This window comes from Brassica napus, chromosome A3, assembly GCF_020379485.1.
Source record: "Brassica napus cultivar Da-Ae chromosome A3, Da-Ae, whole genome shotgun sequence".
NCBI classification, from domain to species: domain Eukaryota; kingdom Viridiplantae; phylum Streptophyta; class Magnoliopsida; order Brassicales; family Brassicaceae; genus Brassica; species Brassica napus.
This window is the reverse complement of record NC_063436.1, coordinates 29,023,616-29,036,061: the sequence shown is the minus strand read 5'-3', so window position 1 is coordinate 29,036,061 and position 12,446 is coordinate 29,023,616. Positions and strand designations below refer to the sequence as shown.

General features: G+C 30.3%; 2 protein-coding genes and 1 pseudogene across 3 annotated transcripts; 2 read left to right on the top strand and 1 right to left on the bottom strand.

The window, feature by feature from the left end:
• The first annotated feature begins 4,252 nt into the window (after positions 1-4,252).
• LOC106442850 lies at positions 4,253-5,862 on the top strand (annotated as a pseudogene).
• An 88-nt stretch (positions 5,863-5,950) lies between these two features.
• Positions 5,951-7,435, bottom strand: LOC111215664 (DNA-directed RNA polymerase II subunit RPB7-like). 2 transcript variants are annotated; one of them, XM_022719545.2, is made up of 6 exons: positions 7,113-7,290; positions 6,761-6,926; positions 6,635-6,685; positions 6,454-6,519; positions 6,297-6,365; positions 5,951-6,185 (listed from the first exon to the last, which is right to left on the bottom strand). In XM_022719545.2, the coding sequence occupies exons 1-6, from the start codon at positions 7,226-7,228 to the stop codon at positions 6,129-6,131; spliced, it is 525 nt and encodes a 174-aa protein (XP_022575266.1). In that variant the 5' UTR covers positions 7,229-7,290; the 3' UTR covers positions 5,951-6,128. The 2 variants fall into 2 exon arrangements, with proteins under 2 accessions (XP_022575266.1, XP_048621332.1); XM_048765375.1 differs by lacking the exon at positions 6,635-6,685 and having other exon boundaries at positions 7,113-7,435.
• Positions 7,436-10,571: 3,136 nt separating this feature from the next.
• Positions 10,572-11,421, top strand: LOC125591333. The gene is made up of 3 exons (XM_048765377.1): positions 10,572-10,790; positions 10,893-11,092; positions 11,210-11,421. The coding sequence occupies exons 1-3, from the start codon at positions 10,643-10,645 to the stop codon at positions 11,261-11,263; spliced, it is 402 nt and encodes a 133-aa protein (XP_048621334.1). The 5' UTR covers positions 10,572-10,642; the 3' UTR covers positions 11,264-11,421.
• Positions 11,422-12,446: the final 1,025 nt, after the last annotated feature.

Sequence of the window (12,446 nt, the reverse complement as noted above, 5' to 3'; positions counted from 1 at the left end):
TCTTTTCTAAAATTTGTCTTATAGTTATGTCTTTTCATCCTAAAAATATTTTATAAACATCTTCATTAATGTGAAAGATTATGTCTTTTCAATAATAAAAATGTTATCAATCCTCAAAATTTCTCAAATTTTGGAAAAATATATCTTCCTACAATTATTTGAATTTTCACATGCAATAATTATAAAAGGTTGTGAAATAATAATAAAAATCCTAACAATTTTATCTTTTCACTATAAAAAGTTGTGAAAAATGTCACCAAGATTGCATCATTCTATTTCTACAATTTTACCTAACCACTTAACTTTTGAGAAGTTGCACATTTTACTACTCAATACTTATACATTTTCAATTTCATCAGTTGTACGTAAATGTTTTACCATTGCAACTTTATTTCTATTAATTGTTATATATACCTGTTCGTTTTAAACCGTTATATAAACTTTCAAAAGATTGTGTACTTTGCCCTTCATACCTTTTCAATTCTATTTAAACAATCTTGGGTGGAATTTTAGACACAAAAAAAAAATCAAATGTTGGGTGTATCACACATGACGTGATCAGGGAGTTATCTCCTCCAGTGTTATGAATCTCGCCGGTCATAAAATCAATTAAAGCTAACACACAGTGCCATATCATCCAAAAGAAAGCCCTATCTCCAAACCATTCTCTCTTTGCTATTTGCTGTCCCTGTCCCTGTCCCTCCACTTTTATCTTTGTCCAAGGTCATGGTTACTACGAAAAGTGGACGTAGGTATGTAAAAAATCTCTTTGTATAATATGCATGCATGTGTATGGAACAAAGTTTTGGTTATGAATAAGATACGCAAAAACTCCCTTTGTTCTTCCTTTTCCCTGTTTCTTCAGATCAGATAACAAAAAAAAACACAGTAACCATTTGAAAACTCATTTTTAATGAATTTGCAAGAAAATCTGTTAGATAATGCTTAGTTTACATATTTTAAAAGTATAATAATAGAAAAGATGAATCTTTTTATTAATACTTTCTGTTTTTTTTTTTAATTTTCGATAAGTTTAAAAATGTTGTTAGAATAATTAAAGTTGCTAAGCCAAAATTCAATCTCTGGCATATGTAGAAAAATATGAATCAATATAATTATTTGGTTAACCTATATTTGGTCAAAAATACATATAAAATAAAATGAGGAGGGAAGAAAAAAAAGCAAAAAAAAAAAAGAAGAAGATGAGAGATTTCATGTGGAGACTCAATGCATGTGTGATCAACCAACCCCGGTTGATTAAAAGTAAGCAATTTAATATTATATAACTATACATAATACTTTCGCCAATTTGTTGTTATAAAAATTTGATATTTTTTTTGTTTTGGTTATAAATTATATTTTCTTAAATAAAAAGGGTCTGCTATTATATATAGAAATAATAAAAATATTTCAAAAAAAAATATATAACAAAAACTTAAAAATGTTTAAGATGTACCTTTTCTTTATAAAATAAGATAGATTTAAAAAAGCTTTCAAATGATGCATGTATCTATATTATGTGTCTTTTCGATATGCAATTATTGAAAAAATATGAAAATATGTGTAGATGTGCATTTCATCGTAAGAATGTGTCTTTGTATCCAAAATATATGTTTTTGATGTTAAATGTACTATCTAAAAATTATTATTTCAAATATGAAAGTAATGGCTATTCATATAGATTTTCGAGAGAATATAATAGTACATTTTTAAAAGTAATTCATTGTAATTTTTAATTCTTTTATAATTTCATATATTTATAAACTATTACAATATTTTGGTGGTGAACTATTATATCTTTGATACATCATTGCAACTGTTGTATTTATATATTTTCGTGATGAACTATAGTAAATTTTAGTGTCAACAATTATAACTCTTAGTTAATCATTGTAATGCTTGTTTGTTAACCATTGTAATTTTTAACTCTCTGCATAAGAGGTTGTGGGAATTGGAAATCATAATTAAAAAAATTAAAATTATATATATATATATATATATATATATATATATATATATATATCAATATCATCTCTAAAATGCATTAGTTTTAAGAATGGTGTCTTTTTAGTTAGTCTAAAAAATAGTTAAAATATTCCAAAATTGTCTTTCTAAAAACTAAGGAATTGTGTCTGTTCATTAGGTTATGTTATTTCATCCTAAAAGTTGCATTAATAAGTTGTCAAATTATATATGTGCTTTTCAAGCATCATCTCTAAAATTTATTAGTTTTAAGTAGGGGTGTTCAATCCGGATATCGGTTCGGTTTCGGTTCAGTTTTTTTCGGTTTTCGGTATTTCGGTTGGTAAAATATAACTACCATTCTAAATCCATATTTACTTCGGTTCGGTTCGGTTTATATACCGTCGGTTTTCGGTTTATTCGGTTTTATACCAAAAAACATAATAATTTTGTTTGAGATCATATTATATGAATTTTAGAGTCATATTGTCAACACAGTCATTTATTAAAAATATATTACATGTTCAAATAAATGAACAAAAAAATAAAAATGCTTCTACCATCAAATAAAATAATCAAATCTATGACTAAAATCAAAACTTGAAATTTTGAAAATAAAAATATGAAACAAAACAGAAACATGAAAGAAAAGTTTTTCCACTCTTCCATATTTAATGTTCATTAAAGTCATGCTTTTTCAATTGAAAATTTTCTATTAATTATTGTCCATCAAATTTATAATCTTCATATTAATTTAGTGAAAACTAAAATAAATCAAAAAGATCAAAAAAAACTTAGAAAATAAGATGTCTGAATTGCGATGTATTGTTATTTAGTTATAGTTCAAGTGTTTTACAAATTAAGGTTTTTTATTACTATAAAATTATGGTAATAGTTATTAACACAAATTTAACTTATGTAACAAATAGATTTTCATGTATTGTTATAAAATAGATACATATTTACATGTTTCTACTTTTAATCGGTTTTGTTCGGTTTATTCGGTTTAATCGGTTATATACCAAACCATATCCAAATCCTACGGTTTTTATAAAATTATATCCATTCGGTTTATATGGTATATACCAAAACCAAACCATATTGTCTATTTCGGTTCGGTTCGGTTTGGTACGGTTCAGTTTTACCATATTGAACAGCCCTAGTTTTAAGAGTTGTGTTTTTCAATTAACTTTAAAAAGTAGTTAAAATATCCTTAAAACTCATTCTAAAAATTAAAGAGCTGTGTCTTTTCATTATGCAACAAGGTGACTTTTGTAATAATGTGTCTATTCAAATATATTGTAAGTTTACTATTTAAGATAATAACTATATCTAATTTAAAAATTATGACTATTCGTATAGTTCTTTGAAAATTTATAAATAGGTCATGTACATATTTTTTTATTGTAAATCTTTCAGAAATTTATTAAAATAGTGAATAGAAAAAGTTGTATGCAGGTACCTAACTGCAAATTCTTAGAATATTTTCAAATGAAATATTGTAACCAATGGATGTTAAGAAGGGTCATTCGGATTTGGATAGCAAAATATAATATAAAAATGAAATAATAAAATTCTTAGTTTTAATTTTCTTATATTAGAAAAAAAATTCTTCGATTAGTCGTTATAAGCTACCTTTTTTAATTTAGTAAAACAATTAGATTGGAATGTGATTACTATTAATTTGTGTTAGTTTTTTCAGAGATTCCTAAATAATTTAGATAAACAGATAATAAGACATATATCTTGTATAGTATTAACATATTTGTAATTTTAATACAGTCAACCTATAAACAAAATATAGTTTTTAATATTTCTCAAAAGAAATTATATAATTTGGAATTTAATTTAAAAAAATAAATTCTCGTGCGGTATCGCACGGGTTCCTTACCTAGTATATATAGGATGATATGTGTAAGAAATTACTTAAAATTAGATAAGTATCAATATATTTTGATAATATTTAGTAAAATTATATTTAAATCACATCTAAATTCTATTAAACATAAAAATATACACAAAATAATATAACAAAATAATATGAAAGTCAAATTTCTAAAATTTAATTGAAGTATATACAGTGAATCAACTATTTTCTTAGTAAAAAAAATTCAAAAATCTAAAAAGGAAAGTTTTTTGTAAATTAATTTTTTTGCACATCAATTAAAAAATGTCAACTTTTCTTTGTTTAACTTGCATTAACTAAAATAATCTTTTATAATAGAAATTTCAAGTAATTGTCATAGATTACGTGTTTTATTTTTTTTAAAAGTGAACAAATTATGAAATGATGCGTGTTTCTATAATTGTATGTGTCTTTTTAGTATGCAACTATTAGAAAATATTGTGATAATATGTATAAATGTGTTTTTGTCATCACAAAAATTTGTTAAAATATTTACAAAAGGTGACTTTTCATGCCAAAATATGTAATGAATTTTAAGAGATTGTGAAAATGTTTAAGAAATAGTTTTATCAACGAAAGATTAACAAAACAAAAAAACACTAATAACAAAAAGTCAACTACTTTCAACCCTCTAGTTCGGTCACTTTCCATTTAATTGTACTCCGTCGAAGTTAGCCGTACTCGGTCGATATTAGCATCGACGGCGACTCCTCCGACTTGGATTCCTTGTCTGAAGTCGATTTAGAGAGCGGTGGTGTGACGCCTCCCGTGAAGAAGCTACATTCTGGTGGTGGTAAGAAGAGGAAAGAAGATAGAGATTGCAGGATCTGTCATCTGCCTTTACTCTTTAGAGACTAACAAAGAAGATGAAGAAGAAGATAGTTCTGATAAGCAAGAAGAAGAAGAAGCAAGAGAAGGTGAAGAAGGAGAAGAGTATTATGGTTTGTCTTTGCAATTGGGTTGTTCTTGTAAAGGTGATTTGGGTGTAGCTCACAGTAAGTCAGTAAGTGTGCTGAAACTTGGTTCAAGATTAAAGGAAACATGTAAGTATCCTCAATTATTCTCAAAGACTTCATTTATTTTGTTTCAATCTTTTATTTCCAGAAAATTCTACATATTATCATGAATCTGTGGGAAAAAAATAGTGAAGTGTGAAACTTAATGAGGAAACAAAATTATATGTTTTATGTACTTTGATTTATTTTCTTGTCTGATTTCTAGAGATCTATATGATTGTTATCTACTGAAGCTCGAATCTACAGTTTAAGTGACACGAATTATTCAGTTTTTATTCGCTGTGTTGTCTACTTGTGTCTCATCTTATTTTCCTGCACATTGGACTGATTGTTTGTTGTCTTAGTTAAATCCTGTTTCTGTGATTTGCTTTGCATTGAGAATTTTGCAGTCCCTTTTGCTTAGTTTGATTATCTTAGATCTTCTTCTTCTTGTGTGTTTGGAAGTTGAAGTGAGTCTCTGAAGACTATACTGATATTGTTTTTATGAATCTGAACAGAACATGTGAGAGATGCGGCGCAATGGCTATAAACGTTGCTGGCGAACAGTCAAACCAAGAGAGCAATGCCTCTGCCCATTTACAAACAACTGCAGGACAAACTCAGACAGAGACAAGGTGAACCTGGCATGGTCGCCGTGTTATGAACTTCTTACTTGCCGTTATGATATTTGCTTTCATTGTTTCCTGGCTATTTCATTTCAAGGTTCTGAAGTGAAACAAATTCCATCTCACTCTCTTTCTCCCGCACGCAAGCACACGCTCACGCAAGCGAAAGCGTGTGGCTCTACTCCCGCTTGGTAAAAACCTCTGTGGCTCTTTTGGTTCCAGACACAAACATCTTTCGCTTTCAAAGACTGGTTATATAATAGAAGCAGTGTTGAATCTATTTTTTTTTTTCGCTCGTTAGATTATGCTTGCAGAAGAAACCACTAGATTATGTTGACATAAATGAGAAAGATCCTTCTTTTGTTGATTCAAATCACATTTGAATTTTGAATTCTCTTCAAAATTAAAACTCACAAATTTTAGCATCGAGCTAAGCTCAAATGCAACAAATTACCATTCACTTACGATAAAAACGTTTTCAATCATTTAAATATTATTGTTTGGCCTTGTCCATTACTCTGAATCAACCAACAAATAGATCCTCCGTACTGATAATTAACGCTTTATAGGGGACTACAATACAACATTTATCATCATCCTCTGTATAAAAGTAACATCGAACTGTAACTGAGACTCTTCTTATGCACGATCGTTAAGGAGCCCCAAATATTTTCCTTTGATGCTACCCAAACAGAACTGCAAAACCAAATACAAATGCGCGAAAATTTGAATTAGATTTAAAGCCACAAGAAAAATAACTAATTATTTAAGTTGCATTATGAATAGAGTTATGGGTATGGTGCGCACGATCTCAGTGGCGACGACACTGACGGTAGTGATCTTTAGTAACACTTCACAGTCTTTCTGGATCCTAACCTGCAGGAAGACATTGGAATATATATATAAGTTTTTCTGATGGGAATATATACTGGTGAAAGCAAGTAACAGAGAAAAGAAAACACACTGATGCATCTGATGATGTGTAATTAGGAATGTCACCAGCCTGATACTCCATACCATCTTGCATCTCCTGTGTTGATTGAAAAGAGGACTAAATATATATATATATATATAAGAGAAAGCACATAGAAACCAAAACGAAAAGAGACAGTAGCTCTAAACCATGATGTAAAGCAGCTTCTTACATGATTGGACACAAAAAGCTGAAGAGGGCCAGCTTCGGCGAAGAATCCGTGCTGTAACATTTGATAGGAAACTTCCGTAACTAGTGATTGCCACTAAAGACAATATTATAGAGAACTGTATATTACCTGCATGACCGTAGTGACAACAGCTTCCAGAACCTCGCCTTCGAAAGGTCTGAAAACAACGCATCGGTACTTAACAGGGAAGGTGACGAAAGGAGTCCCGTCTCGGATCAATCCTTTTCCTATGCTTTCTATTCCAGTTACCGCTAGTACAAACCCATGTCGGCCGCTGTCATCAATAAGAGGAGGACATTGTAATTGAATGAATATGCATATCTTAAATATTCAAAGGGAACAAACTTTAACAAACAAGAAGTAGACAAGACTCCATTCTGAACTAGAGGAACGATCTTTATTCGAATTGAACAAGAGGGAGGCTAGGGTTTCGAGAAAACAAAAAAAAATTGAAGGAAACCTGATAGTGCCCTCGACGTCTTTCATGAGCTTAGAGACGAGGTTTTCACGGAGGCTTCGACCAAAGAATCGTGGATGTAATTGCATGTTCCGCTCCAAAACCATGTGGAAGAACATCCCTATTCGCTTTTTTCGCTCTCCTCTCAGTTCGGTCTCTCTGAGTCTACGTTCATGTATTTATAGACCCAACGCACTGACCTACCAGAAGGTTTATTTCCCTCGACCGTCGGATTCTTAATGGAATGAACGGTCAAGATTGAAAACAAAAGATTCTTTTTTTCTTCTCCATTTCCATATTTTGCATAATAAACTTAAATAGAAAAGGGGAACCAGCAGGTTGATGCACTTGCACTCCCTCCCTTACGAATTCAAACTAATGAAATTCTATTTTGCTGTAATGAATATCAAAAATATAAACATTGGGCTTTTAAATTGCATGGTCTACTACACAGTGCAGTGAAATTCACATTGTATATAAGTTCATTGCTGGTTTTTAAACCGTGAATCGCTTTTAAATTGCATGGTCTACTACACAGTGCAGTGAAATTCACATTGTATATAAGTTCATAGCTGGTTTTTAAACCGTGAATCGAGGAAGAAAAGTGATAGAGAAGCTTTTAGATCAATTCATCAGCATAGTTTGACAAGATCAATTCATCAGCGTAGTTTGACAAGGGAACTTGTAATGACCCGCTCCCATAATATTTTTAATTTTGAATAAATAATGGTAAATCTTGTCATAAAACTATTAAACACTTGATCTCAACTGGTGTAATTATGATTGATTACATCAGAACAAATGAAAATTTTGCGAATCCATTTACTAAAAGTTCGTCACGAGATCAGGTTATCAAATCATCAAGAAGAATGAGTTTAAAGCCTATGAATTAAGATGAGATTTAGCGGCAACACTATTTAAATGACTGGAGATCCCAATAAATAGGTTCAAGGTGACAACTAACTCAAACTAAATCTATCTAAAGCACTGTCAAACTTCTGTCTATACTCAGTTTCCTGGATGATTAAACAGTGCTGCATATAAGAAATAAAGGAAAATCATTTGCTTTTAATGATTTGCATCCATTGTTTTGAGATATAAATGGAGTAGTACATAATACTCCTCTAAACATATTTATTGGCAAATCACCTTGTGAGTGTGAAATGAAGCCGTTTCTAGGAGAATGAATGAAAGACTATATTTTCCAAGTTCACTCATGATTAACTATGAATGTTCAAGGCCAAAATGAACACAATAGAGAAAATAGTTTTGGAAGAGAATAAAGCTATGTTATAGCTATTGTCTCGGTTTACACCAAAGTTCAGAGGATTCAAGACATCATGTTCACTTCATGTTCGAATAAATCCGATAGTTATTAACAATGACGGGTTCAATTCTGAAAAATGCTACCAACTCATCCTCATGCAGTGAATTTTTTGCTCGTACTCTCAAAAATCGTTTTCATTATAAAATGAAACTAGTTTAAAGTATTTTCAAATTATGATAAACTTCGTAGATATATAAATTTGACTTGTTTAACAGAAATCTTCATATCCCCCGGCAGTATTGGATATAATGATGGTATTATTCTTACGTACGAACCCGTTGTCGAAATAGATATTAAATTATAGGATTAAGATGGGTGATTTAGGGGAATATACCCAACTGGAGCCCAAACTAGAGAGTTGGTTATCGATAGACATTATAAGCCCAACAAAAAACAATTCACATTTGTTTTTTTGACCCAAAAACCTTTTAAAATAATTAATATTCATAAATTATGTAATATTTTTTACAAAAAATAAAATTGTTAACATATGTTAAATTTTAATATTTACGGTTTAAGCGAAAAAGTTCGACTTTCCAGTTTTGGCGGAAAAACATATATTTACGATTTTGGCAGTAAAATTAAATTTTTAGTTTTGTTAGGAAATTTTGATTTTTTGGTTTTAGGGAAAAACACGATTTTACGATTTTGGCGGAAAAAACGATTTTTTTTTGTTTTGACGGAAACACAAATTTCTGGATTCGATGGGAAAACTTGATTTTTTTTTGTTTCGGTGGAAAACACATAAATTTGCGGTTTTGGCGGAAGAGATTGATTTTTTTTGGTTTCAGTGGAAAACGCAATTTTGAAGTTTTAACAAGAAAATTTGATTTTCAGTTTTAGCGGAAAAACTCGATTTTTAAATTTTGTTGAAAAAAAATAATTTTCTTTTATTTCGGTGGGAAAAATCAATTTTGTTGTTTTGGTCGGAAAAATTGATCACCTCCGTACAACAGAAGATTTAACAATTGAACTCACTGCTTCATCTCGAAGCCCTGAACAAAAGTATTGTAGATGCCTCCACAGCCAAATACCATCACACAGAGAAACCCAAACAATGAATTTAAGTCGAGAACGGAAAATCAAAATCTGAAAAAGGAACAAAAGAATAGAGACCCACATACTGGAACCAGACACAAACCCAAAAAAATCTTTATTTAATATATAATGCATGTTTTATATTTTTTTAATCGCTATGTTTATAGTAAATATAATTTATTTTAATCCGATATTATTTTTTGAGAAAAGACTTTATTTTTACCCTATTTTTCTATTAATAGAATAGAATTTCATAGTTAAAATAAATTATATTTATCATCCCCACAAATTGCAATATATTGTTAAGTATATTGTAATAAGTCATCGACCAAAAAGAAAATGGTCTAACCATGCAAATTATAACTGGACATATGTGTCATACGATAACTAATGAATAAATTTCGAAACTATTTCTTTAACCTAAAATAAGTCTTGTATAAAAAAAACAAAAAAGAGAAAGAATTAATTAAGATAATCGGTTTGGCTCAACAAAAATAATTGAATGAAACCAAACCACAGATTAAAGAAATAGGGTCGTTACACTTTCTTTGTTAATATAGTAATCCTTTACGTTTAGGATAACAAATGTGTTTGTGACAAAAAAAAAAAAAGGATAACAAATGTGTATGAACACACACACAAAGAGAGATTTATTTTCACTTTGTATAATTTTCATTGGCATCGTTAACGCTTTTGTTTCCAAAATCCAATAAAATGGAAATAGGGTCGTTACACTTTGTTTGTTAATGCCTTAAGGATAATATGTGTGTATGAACACACACACACACACACACACACACACACACACACACCAAAAGGGATCTGTTTCATTGTCACAATCTACTTTATATGATTTCGTTTACTATCATTAACTGTTAGTTTTGTTTCAAAAATCCAAATAAGGAAAACTACGCATAAGACACTGATGAATCTTTCTAGCTGGCATAAAAAAAGAAGCTGAAATGGATCGTCGCATCCAGAGAGAGATAGAGCGATATGCATGTGCCCACACCTACTAGTCTACTACAGTCTACAGGTTGAAGTAACTTCGTGGTAACTTCTCATCTTCACCTGTCTATATATACGCACACATTGATCGAGATCATTATCACAAATCAAGTTCAGACTCTTCCTTTTTTTCATACTCAAAACCAACTAAAAACACATTATGGCTAACAATTTAGATGCAATTTCGAAGGATGACTTTCTGAGTGAGGAGGAGCGTTTGTTCATCCTTAAAACCGAGGTCGAGTCTTTGAAGGAACTGAAGGAACATACGTATCTCTTTGACGGTACCGTCGACCTAAACGTGCTTGGTATGTGGCTCCTCCATGATCTACTACTACATGCAATATTGATATTTTCTCTATCTTTCTAGATACAACAAAAACTTGTTTATCTTTTCATGAAATTGAAAGCTGCCAAGACTATGAACGCTACACGTGGTCACCTAAAGACATTGGTTGGTACTGCATGCGCATTCGTTATAAGGGCAGAAGATAAGAAGAGAGGTCATGAAGTCCCATCCGGGGAGGTTTTAACGGTCACTATGGAGGATTTCGACTTTGCATGGGGATTGGTTAAGCAGATAGATCCTGCGGAATTTGAAAAAAAAAAGGTGGGTTTAAACCGCTTCTTAGTTTTTTTTTTCTTTTTGAACTTTGGCTTAATTCCTTTCTTAGTTTAAACATCGTCAAGCTTATGCAAATTTCTTTCTTTTCCATGATCTTTTCAGTCCTTCGAAGCCAGCGAGAAAGAGGACGTAAAACTAAGTCAAGCAAGAAAATAGTTTGATTCAAAAAAACCATATGGAATAAATTTATTAACATTGAGCATTATATGATGCGTACGTAGTACTTGGCTTGTAAGTGAACTAATATGGGTTTGATGCATATTTTATATTTTATTCCTCTTTATTGAACTAATATATATGTGGAATTTATTATCTTTCTCTTTTCTTTTTCGGCAAAATGTGTGGATGGTGAATATATGCGTTTGAAAAACATAATGCTAAGCATAACTTGTGTCTTGAATTTTTCTTTCGAAAACTGTTTACCAACAAATTGTAAATAAGCAAACAAAAGTGTCAAACATAAATATAAGTTATAAGAAGAAGAAAATGCAGAGTAAAATTAGTAACCCTATAAACAATTGTAATTTCGCACGAAAAAAAAAAAGTGGCAAACATAACACATGCAAGTTATATAAGTAAGTTAGTTAAACCAAACAAAAAAAGCTTAACTAGTAGATTGGTTCACGTAATGTTGTCACTTGTCGACAAATCATAACATTTCTTCTTTTGTACATACTCAGCTATTTCTGTTTAAAACACTGATATTCATTGTTGCACATAATTCGGAAACAGGAGGTATGTTAGAAGAATCAAAATAAAGAACTTGACAGTTCAGAAACCGGGGACACAGACCCTCATCAGTTTCTGTTATGTATTAGACATGGTGGATGAACTTTTCCATCATGGAAGACGATGATACTGGCCCTATCAATATTTGTGTGATCTGTGTACGAATTTATTAGTTACAATAAGAAGATCTTCTAAACGAATTTACTTCTTCAAATTTTATTTCTTGGACTTGTAAAAGATTGAACAAAATATTTTCTTAATCTCAACTAAATATCTTTGAAGTACAGTTTTATACTTGAATAAAAACAAAATTCTTGCATTGTTCTTGTAAGAATGTACGTTGTAGTACACACCAACTCCATTCCACAAAATTAAACACTTACAATAACACACACACAAATATATATTGGCGATTGTGCAAAAGTTATATTTTTTTTCCTCAATTTGTTTAATTTTGGTTTGTTATCTTTCGTCAACTAATATTATATATATATATATATATATATATATATATCCGCTGGTCAATTTATTTGATGTTTAAAGTTTTTGCCAATCAATTATAAAAGGGTTAACTTTTTCTCTGTTTAACTTACATTAACTAAAACAGTCT